The sequence below is a fragment of the Rhamphochromis longiceps genome, linkage group LG15 (assembly GCF_057381845.1).
Source record: "Rhamphochromis longiceps isolate RC_006_pf linkage group LG15, R_longiceps_female_GT1.1, whole genome shotgun sequence".
Lineage (NCBI taxonomy): Eukaryota > Metazoa > Chordata > Actinopteri > Cichliformes > Cichlidae > Rhamphochromis > Rhamphochromis longiceps.
The window spans coordinates 20,549,472-20,567,332 of record NC_140571.1 but is presented as its reverse complement, the minus strand read 5'-3'; the positions used below and the strand labels follow the sequence as shown (position 1 = coordinate 20,567,332).

Sequence of the window (17,861 nt, the reverse complement as noted above, 5' to 3'; positions counted from 1 at the left end):
GATATCTGGGCCAGATTTAATAAGATATACAACAATCTGGGCCAGATTTAATAAGATATGCAACAGGGTCATCTGCAAAAAGTGAGTTTGTGAGTTCCTACCACTTACATCAATCTTGTAGATAAAATCCAGTTAAACATAACGATATTTTCTAGTTACTTACACAGCACAAATAAAGTTATTCTTTTCCAAAACCCTTTCATCACTACCCACCTTATAATATCTCGATTCAGTAACTCAGTGTTAATTAAGGGGCACGCTGCAAAGGTAGACGATGAGTCATGCTATTCTAAGAAATGAAAATATGAGTAATCTATTTCTTAAAGACTGTTATGTGCTTAGCGTATTCCCTTTCCCTTTGTCTTAAATATAAAAACAACATTAACTACAAAAAATTGAATTAAGCACGCAGAACAAATCAGAAGCACCAAAAAGGGAAAAAATAATCATGTCAAATGCAAAAACTAGTTTAGAGGAGCACTACCCCAGCCTTCTCAGTGATGCACCTCTTCACCTTCTCAAATATTTAAAGCTCATTTCAGGGACAATTGTGTCTCTGTCCATCTGGCTGCAGTCCTGCCCTAACACGCCCCAATCTGCAGCAGATCAACCGGGAAAAAAAAATCATTTGTATCTTAGCAGCATTTTCCACTCGGTTAGTAGCAATCAATGAGTTGATGTACAAACTAAAGGTCACGGGGGGTCGGAGAGGAAGGCCGGGCCAGCCTTTGACTCTGTATGAGGAACTGTTGATTTATTGGATATTGCAAGCAAGCTGATCCACCTTCAAGTGCCTTTTGAAGATAAATCAGCTGGACATCAAGACAAAATTTCTTGATGAATTATTCCTTTACATTCTCTGACGGCCTTCAAAACCTTCCATCGTCCTTTGTTCCTGGTGGCTTGTCATTCAGAGGATGAGACATGTGATCAGCTCTTATGACCTTTCATAAATTAGATTTTTCTGTAATGAATTTGCAACATCTCTATTTAAACTTTGGTCTCTACACACCATAATGATCCACGACAAGCAGATACGCAGATTTTAGTTTCAGGTTTTAAATGTTAAAGTGAAAAAAGAAAAGCTTTTTTTTTTTTTTTTTACTTTACTTACAGCCATGAAACTAATGTTGGAGCTACTGAATGCATCATTGGTATTTCAATTGGTTCCCTCTAGGGTTTACTTTCAATTTGCAGTTCTGTCTGCCACTGGGTACAAATTCTCCAGGGGAAAAGGATAACACTTTTTCCCCAGTAGGTACTGGTATTGTTCCCTAGCTGAAATGGTAGATGGGGGAGTAACTATGGAAACTCTACATGCTGCCAAAAGAAGAAAAAAAGTCCAGCATAAAGGGAAGGTGAAGCGAGGGTGTGACAGAAACAAAAAGCAAACAAAGAGTGGAAAGAAGAAAACAAATAAAGAGCTACACACTAGTGTATTCAGATCTGTTCCTATTTTATGATTACCATGTTAACACGTACTGAACATACCCAACCAGACAGTGAGTGATTTCAACCTGATGTTCAGATTTTCTTTTGAGATTTAGTGAGATAAAAATTATCTCAAACATTTCATTTCCAAAATACTCCCAATAGAACCCAGTAAAACACCCTGATTCTTTGAAATGTTAACACGTGCTGTGTTCAGGCCAAAGATTTTATCTTTAGAAATTAACTACATGCAGCTCCGCAGGTTTATCTTAAGCCTTTATTAATTTGTCTGAACACACTCGTAATTCCCAAAGGAAACGCAGCAAAAACCTTTCCAAACTGAGGACATCGCATTTATCTTGTTTTCTGAAATTAACACAGGGCCATTGAGCAAACAAGGTTCACTTGGTATAGAAGCAATAAGATGTTTTAAACTGTGGCCTTATTTCTTATGGTCTCTCTTGGGCTCTGCAGATAGCTGCAGGGTAGAGCGATGAAAGGCTACCGACAGGGAACACAAAGAACAAGGCCATGGAGTGGAGTGGACTTGGAGTACACATCCTGAAACAGAAGGAGATACTGGGTCACTGTAGATAAGATGGATGGGCTGAACAAGGACAGAAATACAAGAGACTGGGATGTGAGAAAAACTTTAAAGAAAAAAAATGGAGGAGAATAAAAGAATGGAATGTAAAACAGAGAAGGGAGGACGGGCGGATAAAGGGAGAGATGATTCAGTAATTGGGCCTCGTTTGCAAGCGTGTTTTACAGATTTATTTTACCTCAATCTGGGTCAAGGTTGCATGGGCAGTAATCTAACTCAAAACTATCCTACTTCAAAAGCACTTTCAATTTTTCTTCTCAACTTCTCATTCCTAAAATCTTTTGATCTCTTCTTGCTTCGTTTCTCTCTGACCTGCACATAGTGAATTAAACATAATCTAACTTTGACTGAGTGCTGTTTATCCCACAGATCATTCAGAGCCGTCACTCTGAGTTTAGGATTTCTGCAACTGACCTCTACCTCTCTCTCTCTCTGTATAATGTCTACATGGTCTAATTTCCTCAATAGACTGTTTTAATGATGTTTTAACAACAAAAGAAATGAAATAACTAACATTTTCAAAGCACAGACGAGTTTTTATCACCAGAGAGACATATTGATAACACTTGTCTGATATGTATCAGTGGATATGGAAGTTTAGATTTATAGTTTTATAGATCTTCTGGGTCTTTACATAACTCAGGATGGGATTAAAAGCTACCATAAACCCCATTGTCTGTTGGATTACATTACGCTTGCCACTGATGGTTCTGCTGATCTTTTATGATATATCAATACAATAGCATAGGGATTCCCAGATGGTGCATATCTGCAACAGTAGGAAGGGGAGGAAACAGATATATTGAAATGATCTTGAAATCTTTTATAAAAAGATTATAAAGAATAACTTGCATTCTTGTACTCAGTTTATTTTAAGGATTCACAACCTCACAGATGGCTGCAATGATCAGTGTCTCTAGCTGATCCCACTGGAGGAGTTGAACAAATACCACTCTAATTCACATTACAGTAAACAAATACTATAGTCACACTAGGGAAAACAGTAGTTGCCAGAACCAGAACCACTTGCAGTCAGTTTCTGTCTTCAAGTCCCTTCAAGTGGAGTCCCTTACTGGAAAGAGAAGTGTTGCAGTCAGGTTGCCCTCATCATCTGAGAATAACTGCAGTCAGCCCAAGTCAGACTTGTTACAATACAAAAAAACAAGGACATACACCTATCAGCCGAAACCATGATAAATGTCAACTTGCGTCTGTGTGTCAGTGAAACAACACAACTGGCTGATAGGTTTTTCAGTTCAGATGGTGGTTGGATATTTGGGGCCAGAGTTCAGTCCACTACCATCGCTGTGCTTACCGAAGTTACTGTAACCCAAAGATTTTCTGTTCAGGGTTCACTGAGTACCATGGCCCTGTCCCTATATCTCTTGTACAATCATGGAATACAAAGAAACCTAACACCTTTTACAAAGTCTGGCCCTGTAAGGTGTTCTTCCTTCGGCTCATTCTTCTGTTAAGGTAAGAACCAAGGTGTCTGTTAGCAAGTATACAAAAACTAAAAGACAAAGTTTATGAAATCTGGTGGCGAGGAATTGGATAGGGAAAGGAAGACCCATCGAATTTTCTAGCAAATCTGGATCATTTGAAAAATAACTTGATTAAAATTGTTCTTCTCAAAAAAGAATCCATTAGTGTTGCAAAGAAACCAACTTCCCAACATCTTTATAATGCTAATCTGTCAATTTCATAGACAAGAAAAAAAAAATTAGCTTAAAAATAGCAGTTTAATAGCCTACATTCTCTGTTGCTCTGTATATTTGTTACTGTAATTTGTTTCCAGAGTTATTTGAGTGTGTGTGTGTGTGTGTGTGTGTGTGTGTGTGTGTGTGTGTGTGTGTGTGTGTGTGTGTGTGTGTGTGTGTGTGTGTGTAGGAATATGGGGTTGTGCTTGTGTGGTTCTAAGCTATCATAACTCAGTCATGCAGGTAAAGTCATCATCAACAGCAATCTGCTCAGGCCTCTGGGGATCACGTATGTGTGCAGAGCCACATACATGTGCACAGACATGAACACACACACTCACTCACTTACACACTCACTCTCCCTGGGGTATTTCTCACTTCAGGGAAGAGGACAAGGCGGGCAGAGTCCATTCACCCATACAGACAGAGAGAAAATTAATTTGTTACAGCGCGCTTATCGTCATGACAACCTGCCTTTTAATTAACGGGCTGACAAACAGCCTGGATGTCATGTCTCTCTTTGGGGAACGACTGATAGAAAGAAAATAGTGCTCTCCTCATCATGTGTGACTGACAGAAGGACTGTAGCAAAAAATAGTTGCAGACCTCTAATTGTTTTTATACAGAGATACTCATATTTTCATATTAAAGGGGGGCAGGGATAGCTCAGTAGGTAAAGTGGTCGCCCCATGATCGGAAGGTCGGCGGTTCGAATCCACTTAACGGCTACCCTGAGGTACCCCTGAGCAAGGTACCGTCCCTACACACTGCTCCCCGGGCGCCTGCTTAGTGGGCTGCCCACTGCTTCACTGAGTGAATGGGTCAAATGCAGAGAAAAACAAGTAATTTCCCCATGGGGATCAATAAAGTATCCATTATTATTATTAAAGACCCCAAAATGTTATGTGCTTATTGGTTGGAATTTATTTTAATTGCTTTAAAGTTCTAATTTTGGCATTGTGCACATTTTATTTTATATATATAAATAAAACTGTGTTCTTAAGCACATTTTTTTTCTTGGACTCTGCTTGAGTAGCTTTGCATGACTGAGAGTCCAAAATAATCCCTACTTATTTTAACCCTCTAATCGCTCGGTTCATCCATCATCTGAAATGCAGCATTTTAGCTCCTCACCTTAAACAAAGGTTTGAACAGCAGGTTCAACCCACAGGTGAGACACCTGTGATTTTTATATGACCTTATTAATAAAGTCAAATTAAAGCAATTTTTTAAAGCAAACCAGTAATGACTGTTACTTGGAAATTAGATGAGTGAAAAAAAGTCAGTTTTTAGATTCTTAAAATCAGTTTATATCTCTGCAAATGGAAAAAATGTTAAAATAGAAGTATGAGGGTTTTTTTTTTTTATATGGAGGAGGTTTTGGTGGAGCACAAAGAGGGTTTCAGCCAGAGGAAAGGAAACATCACCAGCACTGCCATGTAACTAGCCTGTAACCCCAACCTCTTTGGGTTTGTCTTTTCCAATGCAGTTTAGTTTCAAGGATGAAGCCCTGGATGCAAAAAAATCAAACAGTTTCTGTCTGACAAGTTTGCTCTGTCATGTAAGACTAAAGCATTTCAGCTCAGTGTGTGCGAGTGGAACAGAGAGGGGTAGACCATGGCGCCCCTTAAAGCATCAGGCCATCAAAACAGACCTGCTGCCTGAAAGTGGACTGCTGGGAGACAAAGAGCAAGTGTGTGTGCTGTCTGTTTGTTTTACCTCTTGAGGTTAAGCAGAGCCCAGGGGATGCCAGTGGGCGTTTTGAATGCAGGCAGCAGCTTCTCGCCCAACTCCACTGCCTTTCTGCGAAACACCTGAGAAAGAAACAGAACAAAAACAAGCAACTCATTACAAGATGGTTCGAGCAGCTGATGTATGCCTCTACATTTCCTTGAATTTTCAGCAGAAAATATAATTCAACATTTGCGAATCTCCATCTCTGCTCAAAATCCAAGGCTTACACCTGTAGCTCAGTGCTTCCCCCATCCTTCCACTCTTTATCCCTTTATTCCAGGCTTTTCCTCTTTCCTGTCTGCTTCCTTTTATCCCAGTAATGTTTTTGCCAGTATCTTTCCTTGCCTGCTTTACTGTTGCTTGGAGCTATACTGATGTTTTCCATGTGTAATGTGAGGAAACTTTAGCCCATTTAGTTGTTTAAAACGTCGCTGACTCAACATAGATATCTTAAAAACAGTTTCTCACTACAAAAAAACTGATTTATGGCTCTCCAGCTTACGTCTAATTCACCATTTTGCCATTATATAGCCAGCAATGTTTCGTTTCCCCTCTATTTAATGTGTTCCTGCTGCTTTCACCAAACTGATTGCCCAAAGAAAGTAAGATTTGCAACTCTATCACAATCTGTGAGGCTAAAAGGAGAAAACCGCTTAACTTTAGCTTAAACGTGAAAGCAAAACACATCTTAAAAAAACAAAACAAAAAAACAACCAAAAATCCAGCAGTGAGTCAGCCTTCCATCCAGAGAAAGCCAGACTCGCGGATCTTTGATCTCCTCTCATCCCTTTGGTATCTTTCAGGGTGAGACATCACAGCCTGTGCTGGTAAACACAAGCCTGTGGTGTGTATTTAAGTGTACTAACATCAATTTACACAGTTACGGACTGCTAGAGTTGAATTTTCAATGCATGTAACCTTCAGATCCATTTGGACCCACCACAGAGGCCCAGTGTGGCTTTAAATAGTGTCATGAATATTCAACCTGAAAACGAGAGCAAATACACCTGGAGCTCAGACCTGCAGGAAACTGGGAAATGATGCCCTATAAAAGTGGATTTGTGCACTTTTAACTCTTTCAATTTCCACAGGAATGAATAATGCTCATTCTTCTTAGATTAATATGGTAATATCTGGTGTTTTTCCTGGATGTCTACCACTCCTTGGTTGTTTGCAGTACTGTGTAACAGCCTAAAAGCGTGACGTAAGACTTGATTTGTTTTTTAACCTGTATAAAACTTGTGCTAATCACGTTCTTGGTTCCACTTTTTTTCCCTTTTTTTTAAGCACAGTTCAGGTGTTTTCTGCTGCAAGCAACACAACAGCAAATTTCCTCCTTGACTGGTGATCTCTTATCAAGTGCATTTAAATTCCCAGTCTAATCTTTTGTATTAGCAAATCTGACAAGACAGCTTTGTAGCAGTTCTAGTTCTGTCTCCAAGGTGTCTGATTTTGTTGGCTGTAAAAGTGAAGTGTACTTCCATATTTGGCTTCTGGTGTGAGTGTACTAAAGCAGTAAAGACGAAATGGGATTTGGCCTAAGACGTAGTGGACAGTTTGACACTGCTGCCAGGGTTTCAGCGGCTTGACTCAAACTGGTGCTGCTGCCCACTGACACGAATGAGAATGGCTTCATGTCTGTTAATGCAGCCCACATGGATTTGGACTTTTTTCTTATAACTTGACTCTAGGTGTAGAATTAAGTGGCACCTGTCCCACAGATTCAAGTCAATCAGATCCTGCCACACCTCTCATGAACAGCACCTCTGAATCCTCTTGTTTTTGTGCTGTTAGGAGAGTTTTTATTGAGACCACAAAATGTTAAAAATCAGAAAGCTTCCAAGGGTTATTGCTAAAAAAAATATATATATATATCTTTTGAACATTCATGACCAGTGCAAGACAGAAAATGTGAAATCTGGGATAGATCATCGGAATTTCATAGGACTTGACTTGCTTGGTTTCCCCACAGTAACTTGGGATTTGAAGGTTAAGACTTTAGACTTGTTTGTGACTCGCACATGTGAGACTTATTCCCACTTCTGGGAGCTGCCTTAGTTCATAAGGGGAGAAAAAAACAACAACACCAGAGATGTTTCTTGTTGAAATGTGTGACTGAACTGCATAGCGCTATTTCTTTCAACCAGAGGCTGCTATGTAGCTCGCAGTCTTGCAACAAGGTAGAAAATATATGTAAAGTTTTGCCATTCAAAGCCAGTTCAAGCTTATTTGAATTTAATAGCACATGCAGATTTTCATGTTCACAGTATTAAGATGGAGTTGCTGTCTCCATCTTGATGTTTTTGAAACCAGATGTCACCAGCAGTGTACAGTTAGCCACAAATACCTAAAGGAGATTAATTCGCCAGCTTTCCTCCAATATTTTGTGACTGACGCTGTGAAATAATTGGCTGATGATGATGATCACCCCAAATTGGTATTTAATCACCACGAATAAAGGACCGACTAACTATCCAACTACTGCTAATGAGCTCTGTTGTTATTATTCATGCATTATTCTACTATATGTGGAAATGTGTCTTTTTACACACACATTGAGTCAGAGACAGTGCAGTATCACACTGCGTCATGAGCTGGCAGGTCTGTACTCGAGGGATCAGCCACTCAGCGGGGTCTGAGAGACGGGGGCAGGAGGGAGAAAAAGATTTGCGAAGAAGAAAAGCTCAAGAGGCCACTCGTCAAAACAATGTGGCAACTCTATGACTTTCTCCTCAAAATTCAGAGGCAGGAAAGGTTACTGAGAGTTAAAGTAGCGAGAGAGGTAACAGAAATGTGGCCAAAATTAACTGCTGGCATTCTGGGAATAAATGTCAGATATCCTCGTGTGAGACGGAGCAACGTGTCGATGTGTTTGACACCGTCAAGATGAGCCATGTTTCTCCTATTACATTTTTGTCCGCCTGACATGCAGACAGAGACTGATGATAGGCTACACCTGAGTATTTCCAATATATCAGACTTTATGAGGTCTACCAAATATTGACACACATTTCTTTATATTTCATATATTTTTAATTTGACTAAATTGAAGGAACTGAGTCTTTAGCCAGAGCTAAAACAAATGTAACATGTTTTGCTAAGTGAAGATTAAATTAATTCTTTTTATTTATACATTACCAGAAAAAACACAAAAGTTAATAGATTTTTTAAATATAAAGTAACAGAGATTCATAAAAAGATGAAAAAAGTGATGAGAAAAGCCAGGAGATATTTCTTACCAGGCTGAACAAACATGTTTACTCTTTATTACACGTGCACACCTAAATCTGAGTTATTACCTAACAGTGCATGCTAAATTCAGTAGACTTTGAGTCTCGAGTTTCGAATGGGCTAGTTTCAAATCACCAGTGTTTTACATTCCTACAGTGGAGGAAATGCAGAGTAGTAGCTCGGTAAAAATACAGAGGACAAAATGCTTGTATGAGATGAGGAAAACTGGCTTTTTAACACTTCAAGAACCTCTTGAGGCGTATCAACTTGAAAATCTACAGTTACCAACCCAATATCATAACAAAATGTATAATAGATGTAACGTGTAATCTGCAAAACATGAAATGGACACGCATGCAGAGGTTGCATTACCAGCAGGGGGAGATAAAATACTTAAAGCCACAAAGTTGGCAATGAGCAAAAAACATACAGAGTACATTCGTTCCAGGTTACTTAATGGATAGAAACCATTAAGCTAGGCGGCGAATGTGTATTTAAGTGTAAATGTGTTAATATCTGTTTAAACACTTTCCTGAAATTATTTCATGCTGGCTTAAAATGAAATATCTAAAATATCTCCCTCTACTGGAAGAAAAAAATATGGATAATTTTAATTCCTTTTTTGCTCCTGTGACTTCTTCTCACGGATCGGAAAATCAGTTAAGAAAGTGGATGGATGGAGTTTGGATGGTGGAGGACTTAAAAAGGATTTCAAGAACATGCACCTTGCCGAGAGGGATATTAACAAGAATTTGAGAAACAGCAAAGCAGCCAGATCTGAAAGTCGATGTTTTCTGTTAAAAAATTCCCTTAAAGATTACGGATTCTTGTGCAGGATTCACGGCATGAGCAAAAAATAATTTAACAGATGAAAACATTGATATATCCGCTCATACGGGTTCCTTCTGTATTCCAAGGAGACTTTCACAATGCAGTACTTTCAAGCCAAGATGTTTGATGGCACTGTGGACACCGAAATGCGTGTGTGTTTAGCTGCGCAGTGGGAGCAGAGCCGTGTCGTAACAAGGCATCAGATCGCAGTGATTAATGCCTTTAATAATGCTAGAAGCACACTGAGGGGAAGAATAAAAACACTCCCAGGGATGCGCCCATGAATGAATTAAACACACTCCGCGTCCAAGGCCATTAAGCAAGCTGCCAACAAGCTTTAATAAGTACTACAGAAAGCGAAAAGCACACGCAAAACCTGTGGCTGATGTCAGTAGTAAAAGCTGATGTTGATAATCAGATTTCACACCTCGATGCTTCTGACAGCAAAGGCTTCAGGAAAACACACCAGTCTGTTTGTTTGCATATGTTAACCCTAGCAAATGGATGAAACACATATCAGCATCCAATAACTCATGATGCATCTGCTTTAGAGACGTGAAAATAGATCAATCTGCACACCAAACAGCTCAAGTACCAGGAGTTTTCTGTGTGCCCTTTACGGCGAGACAACCTGGTCATCTGAACAAGCACATAGCTGTGTTAAATACAGAATATTATGCTGTATAACTATATCAAACAGTTAAAAAAAGAGTATTCATCTTTTCATATTTAATAAACAGTCAGTCATTACGATAGGTTTTCAAGTATTATTTTCGCATTTGAAAATGGCTCCTGTCATGGCCACTCGAGGCCTGCTCGAAAAGCGAGTCAATCTCCATTAAACACAATGTTAAAAGGTCCAATTTTTTAATAACTCATCTGTTTAATTTGTATTAAGGTTTAAAGTGTGCATTAAGGGAGTTGCTACTTCAACTGAAAAGCAGCTTATACCTGCTAGCTGTCTGCTAGGCTTCATCTCTGAATGGGGTTTAAAGAGGTCAACGCTCCATCAACACTTGCAATATAAAGTGTAATATATTTGACCACATGATTCAGCCTGTGGCCTTCATCAGGGTCATCAACAACCGATCCCAAAACACGCTGGTCAAGTAATAAAGCTGCTCTTTATACTGTTGCTGGAGCTTTAGAGCCTCTTTAGAGCCTTGTTCTTCTCCATGAACCTTGGAAGTAGGTGAAGCTGTGTCAGAAACCTCTATTCTGAATGTGACACACTCCCATGGTTTTCATGCAATAAAACCATTAACAAAGGAGGTAGAAAGAAGGAAAATTTACTCTACTTTCCTCCCATTAGATGTGTTTGGCTTTGGTCTTTAGTCTACAAATGAGTTAAGGGTTCAAGGGTTCAAGGTTCAAGGTTCTTTATTTGTCACATGCATAGTTATACAAGTATAACACACAGTGAAATGTTATTCAAAGATCTCGTCAGAGTGAATACAAGGGAGTAGAAATGATGGTTAAACATTGATTTCTTGAGCTCAGTGTGAAAAGCTAGTGGTTGAAATCGTGACATTGTCCTATACTTAAACGCATGCTGAGACATTCACTGAACATCAGCCACTGAATCAGGTTTAACTAAATGAGGCAGGGAATGTGAGAGCATCAGGCCCGTCAATACAGCTTTTACACAAAGAAGACTGATTTATTTCCACAGGGTAAAGACTGGCTATCACCACTGTCAACAAATGAGGCGGCCACCTGTCAATGAGGTGTAAAACACAGGCATTAACACTGATATGCGTGTTTTGCTCTCTGGAACGATCGAGATTTAGATCTCAGGAACACTAAAGAAACAAAAACGAGAAAGATGACGTCAGTGAGTCCTGCAGTGAAATACGAAACATTATTAAAAATAGCCTGTTAAAATTACAGACAACAGCCTCAATTAATTTGGAGTTTACCAACCGAACTGCTAAGCAACATAAATAAAAAGGACTCAAGTACAGGAACAATAAATGAGAACTACTAATTAGGCTGGCTGCAAGCAAATGTTCAGCATATCCAAATTATTTAAACCAATTAAAGTGAAAGATGGCAAAGTACTTATTGTAAATTCACGCGTTTAAAAGTCTTTCCAAGATTACCTAAAGCTATCAACCATAAGTGAAGAATCAATGGCTGTGACAGCATGTCCAGAACATCACTGTGTTGTGTTGAAGATTGTTGAAGAGGATTACTTACATTTAAACAGTTAAGCAATTGGAACATCAAAGAAATATAAAATATAAAAATATATATAAAATATATATATTAGTTTTTGATTTGCTCTCAAGTTATTTCACATTTATTTCTCTATGGTAACAAACTTTATCCTTGGAAAACTTAATGTTTATAGTATTTCTGGCATTTCGTTAGGCCAAATAATTAATAATTTAATGGAGAAAAAATAGCTTTTTTTTTTATCAATAATTAAATAGTTATTTATTTTTTGCAGCTCTGTATGGGATAAAGTTGAGCTCAAGAATGAAGTTTTAAGCTAAGCTCTTAAACCGTATGTTGCTGTAGCGTTTCAAAAATGAGGGAGTGATGAGTAAATTTTGCCTAAGGTTGTTACAAAAGATGGTAGATGATAGAACATGCAGAATTTAAGCAGACATCAGCCATGCTTGTGTAAAAGCTGCATTAACTGTGTGGAGAAGATAATGGCCCTCGTAACAATCTTAAGCTTCACCTGGTTCAGTAATCTCCGAGTAGAGAATAACTAACATAGTGTTAGTGTGTTTTCCTGTTGTGAGTATAGCTGACAGGTGTGCGCACTTATATGAATGAGATAAATTAGATTTATTATGTTTTTGGTCAGAGTTAAGGTCATTTATAAGATTCAGGTTATGTTTAGAGTGAGGAGACGACAGTGGAAGGTGGAACCAAGGACCTTAAATTTTAAGTATGGGTGTTCAGTCAATCAAACCTCCGCCTCTTCTCTAACCACATATGTTTGCAGTGTGTGTGTTTTGCGTGTACGATTATGTGTTGCAGTCCGCGGGGAGTCGCTTGGACAGCTCCCTAACTAAGATGAATCACCCAGCCAAGCCTCTGGGTGACCAGCAGGCATTCTGGGACACGTGGCCCAGATTACAGCGGCGTCTGTGGGGACGGCGCGAGCCGACACCTCCCTCCCTCCCAGATCCTGACACGCTACCCTCTTCTCCTCCCCTCTGTCCTTCTTCACCACCTCCGTCTTTCTTCCTCATTTCACTGACAGTGCTCATCATTGCTAAACACCTGATGAAAATTGATTTATTCCTTTGTCTCCCCCCTTTTCCCCCCTTTCCCATCTTCAATTCAAATTTCTACTCATGCATATATAACACTCACATTTTATCTCATTCTTTTTCTTTCATTTCCTGCCCTGTATCTGCTCTGTTATCTTGGCAATAAACAAAACTGAAAAGCATCCTCACCCAGATGTATTTACAGACACATGACTAGTTCATGATTAATTTAAAGACTGTTTTTTGTTTTTATTCAGCCATCTGTCACTGATTATTAAGTAGCTTAAAACACAGGTTCCCAAAGCTGTGGATTTGGGGTTTGGTGTGGTTCTTTTCTGTTGTTGTTTCTTCCTGCCTTACTGTCTGTCTTTGTCTGTAAAAACAAACTCAATGCAGCAGGCCAACACAGTTTGACTGATTGGCGAGATCAATTTCCAGCACTGCATCGCACCCCGTGTCATGAATACGAGTTAATAGCATCAGAATGGAGCTATGAGAAACTACCTTTACAAACTTCTTTTTACACCGTCCAGTCCGACTTTAAACAAATGGTTTAAATGGTGATGATGTGGGATATCCATAGAACTCGGTTGACATGTGGCGTTAACGTGTGATCTGTACCTGGCAAAACATGGGTTTTTATTGTTATTAAACACATGGTTTTACATCACTACAAGCAGACTTCAACTGCCCAACCCACCACTGTGCCGGGACCTTTAGCTTTCTGTGAGGCCGCTGGTTTTAAACAGTCCACCCTCACCTCCCTGTATATCTCTTCAATTTTGCCTCCGAAATATAAAGATTTTCTCTTTCCTAACTGACAATTAAACACCCAATTTTTAATTCTTCCTGTACCACACAGCATTCCCTACCCTGTACGTGGGGCTGCACATCTAGCGCAGAGTTAAAAGGACACAGAAGTGTGATGTTTGTTCACTTCATGAATTAATTAATCCATTCAGCGATGAGTGCAGACTGAATATGGAAAACATAAGCGAGGGTACGACTGAGTGTCAGCTGAAGGAGGCCCGTTTGGAGACTGCTGCCCTGACAGCTGTATTGGAGAGGCTTGCACACAAACCACTCTGAGGAGGTGACAGCTGTCGGTAGTTAAGAAGCCTGCTGTTGTGTGAATGGTTGCTCTTGTCCTCCTCGCTCTCTCTCTCTCTCTCTGTCTGTGTCCGTCTCACTCGCTCGCTCACTCTGGGTTTAATAACTTGCTTTGGGGAAGGAAAAAGTAGGATGAATGAGGGAAGAAAAACAAACACGGATTTAAGATGGGAGATGGAATTGTAATCATTTAAGGAAAGCAAATGGGAAGGAGCGAAACTAAGAACAGAAAAAAAATGCCAGTATTGATTTACATGTTGTCTGATATACAAATAAAAGTAAAACCGTACAAAGTTCTGCAAAAAGCCCAGACTATAACTTACTGAGTCATCTGTGTGGGTCAGAGCAGAGTCTGAACTCATAACCTTGAATTACAACAGGAGGAAGCAACGCTGGCAATGCAAATACCTGCAAGGTATAAAAACATTTCCGGGCAGGATGCCTCAGGGTGGAATATTAACCAGCGTAACTGATGGTTTTTAAAGGGGAACTCTCCTCCAAGTCTATCTAAATGATATGGAAATACTGAGAAAAAGGAACTTCAGCATTACAGTTCACTGGTATATGCTGGCACCTTCCTGACCCCATGAATGCATTTGCTCTTACAGCATGTTTTCTTTCCCCCTCCAGGGTCACTTTGGTGTTAAAAGGTGGATCTGTCCAGACTACACCTTGGAAAAAAAAAAATCCTTTTACTGTCCAAAATAATTAAACTCTGACTCACCCTCAACTACTAAAGAGCCCTGCAGGTGAAGCAGTTTGAATGCTAATGAGACTGGATGGAGAAAATGGAGAGAGAGCAACTCCAGAGTTATTGTGCTGTTTCGGCAGGGGCCACCTGTCAGCCATGATAACACACAAAAGGGTATACAAACCTCTCGTTTAGAGGGTCGGCTGTTAGCGTAAAAGGTGACGGCGAATGAAACATGTTGACAGAGAGATTGTTGATATGAGCTATAATGTATGCAAGTTGTCCTTTGTGGTCTGTGTCCCAAATGTCACCCAGTGACAGTGAACATTTCACTGTTATTGTGAGAATAAATAGTGTAATATAAAGGAACAACAACCAATAATGCAATAATCTACAAGTATTTAAAGCCTGCATTTAACTGGAAAAAGTGAAAAGATGAGAGAGTCAAGCGCTGCAAAGGTCTGAAAGGTCTTTTTGGAGCCCTTACACATTGCTTATGTAGGGTAAGGGCAAAAAAAAAAGGTCAAATTTCTCATAATTAATGAGGTTGTAACACTGACGTACGTATGTATGTATTTAGAAGAAAGAAGACTGCAGGAGAAAACTGTTCAGTCGTTTAAGGAAAACATTTCTCAACCAAACATTGCAAGAATTTTGGGACATTATTTATGAGACATAATATAATTAAAAATTTACAGGATCAAGAGAAAGGGACCAGGCTAAAAGAGAACCCGTGCTCCATTGGGACCGGATACTGATGGCCCCTGCATTGTTTGCTTTAGCATGAAAATTAAAACAAAGTTGTGTTAGATTTGTCGCAGTCTTCTAATGAATATCATGTGTCACAACTCAAAAGAAAAAAAAAAGAATAGAAGTTAAAAAAGGAAACAAAGCAGTCGCTGAGGGGTTTGTCCTCAAGGTTTTCGAGGAACCTTTGTGCTCCTGCTGTGATATATAATGGAAATGGCAGTGAAGACAGAGTAAAACTGTCTCCAAGTTTACACTTGTGTCTAGGCCAAGTTAAAAAGAGAAAACGAGAAATGCATGGCAAGCCTAAACAACATCAAAGCAGGCCGCGCCAGCAGTTGTGGCGTCACTTTTGGCACCCGCCACCGTTCCTGATGGTGACAACAGTAAGCATGCACTGATTGCAAGGCAGTAAATTGCACTTAAAAAGACACGATGAGTTACGGAAATCACAGCACGGGAACACTTCTAAGAACCACTGCCAGAAGCTCACCGCTGCATTTACAACAATTTAAAACTACCATCTTCTTTGGGCCCAAGCTCATTTAAAATGGATCAATCAAAAATCTAAAATTTGGACACTTTATTAGACATAAGAAATATGAAGACTTTTAACCATAGACTGACCTAAATATGTACATTAAATACAAATCAGTAGTAGACACAAAACAGAACTTTTGGCCTCTGAAACTTGAGATCTTGTTGTTTTCAAACCACTCCTTTCAGATTGTCATCTACTGTGTGCAGTTTTGAATCCAGCAGAATAATGTACAGATGTTTTATTGACCGTACTCTGTACTAATGACTGGCTAAATTCACCAAGTGCGCTGACAGAGTCGAATGCAGCTCTGAGTTATAAAAAACAAAAGCAAAACAGATGCCGCTCACTGTTGGCTAATCTATTGGCCCTAATTCAATACAACTTGGGCCAGACGTCAAGCCTGGAGGTACTGTATAGCAGCTGAGAGCAGACTGGTCTTCACTTAGTAATTAGCCTTCCGTGCTGGAGCTCCTTTAAAGGCTTCTTCTTTCATCTCGCTATGTTCAGTATAATTAAAGCCACTACATGCTTCTTGAGTTTATTCTAAAAGCGTACTATGACAGAACATATAATGAATGTGGCCTTTTTGTGTTTCTCATGCGTCCGTTTTCCACGGTGTATGAATGCGGTACATATAAGCATGCACAAAGTTAGCACAATGCTCCACTCATTCTATCCACCCTGAAAGAAGGGCCTCCACTGTCATGTTCTCCACCACTGCTTTTAATTTTCACTACATTAAACAAATCGGGATCATAATGTCACGTCTCCTGTTGGCAGCCGTAACAGCGATGCCATTCATGAGAACTTTTAAAGGGCGCGCAGTTTTTGTTTATGCAAACCTATTTTTTTTCTTCTGCTGTTATTTCAAACATTACTCATCTATTAGTGAATCTAGTGTAATTCATAGAAGAAAAAGAAAAGTTTCAAATACACTCTGTTAACAGGTATTAAGGCAATAAAAAAAAAAAAAGAAAAAACAAGGAAATGCTGAGCTCATGTCAGTCAAACAAAGATGACAGAAAATTTCTGGATCACCTCTGGCTTCACAGCTGGAAACCTTTCTCGAGTCTGACACTTGATAGGAGAAGCAGAATCTCTTTCTAAGACGGGTAAAACCTTTGGCTTTATCTTCCATCTCAAAAGTAGCAATCCTCGCCTTGTGTATTAAAAAATAAAACACACACGCACATACACACATGTGCGTGCACAGGTGCAAAGAGGATCGACTGACGTTATTATTTCCTCTGCTCTCTCGTGGCACAGTCGGTGCTGACTCGGCACACTTTTGACAGTCAGCTCTTTTGACGGCGCTGGTATGGAAATGAAGACGATCGGGAGAAAGCGAATTTACATAGAAAATTGCCGTCTCTGTAGGAAAGTTACAGGGGAGGAGTGCACAACTGGATGGGCTGGAGGGATAAAAACTGCAATGTGAGCATCAAGCAGTAATTTTAGGTTAATGCTCTGCTGCAATGAGCGTTTACTTTTGTCATGCAAAAAGCCTTTTGTATCGATTTCCTGTATCACTATAGTACTTTTTTTAAGGATCGATGTCTAAAACTAATCAATTCATTTTGAAATGTAAGAAAAAAGTCAGAGGACACTGCGTGTTTTTTGTCAGCAGAAGAGTTTTATATCACTCAGGGAGAGTAATGAAGTGTCTAGTCTGGTGGGAGGATGGGAATCAGTTCAGACGGGAGATCTCATATCCAGCTCGCTTCTGGATCCAGCTGAGACACACTGCGGTTCACACATGATATTCTGATTTTAAATGCACAAGTGGCTACTTGTGATTGGATTTTTGCTTCCCTGCTCACATTTGATTTTACCTGTCGAAGGGGGAAAAAAAACAACAACATTCAACTGCTGACAAACAGAAAACAGTTCTGAGCCCAGCAGCAGGGGAAGAGGGCTGTGTTGGAAATATGCATATTAAAACATGGCGGCTTCATCCTGGTGTGGTTTGCATGACCTGTGAAAGATGTTTTTGTAGTCTACGATAGTAACA

At 39.6% G+C, this 17,861-nt stretch overlaps 1 protein-coding gene across 1 annotated transcript in view; it reads right to left on the bottom strand.

Moving 5' to 3' along the window:
- man1a1 (mannosidase, alpha, class 1A, member 1) overlaps positions 1 to 17,861 on the bottom strand; it is a 170,053-nt gene that overhangs the window by 36,714 nt on the left and 115,478 nt on the right. Inside the window, exon 5 of the mRNA XM_085381419.1 lies at positions 5,455 to 5,549. Coding sequence (XP_085237545.1) covers positions 5,455 to 5,549 — 95 coding nt within the window. The remainder of the gene's footprint in view (positions 1 to 5,454; positions 5,550 to 17,861) is intronic.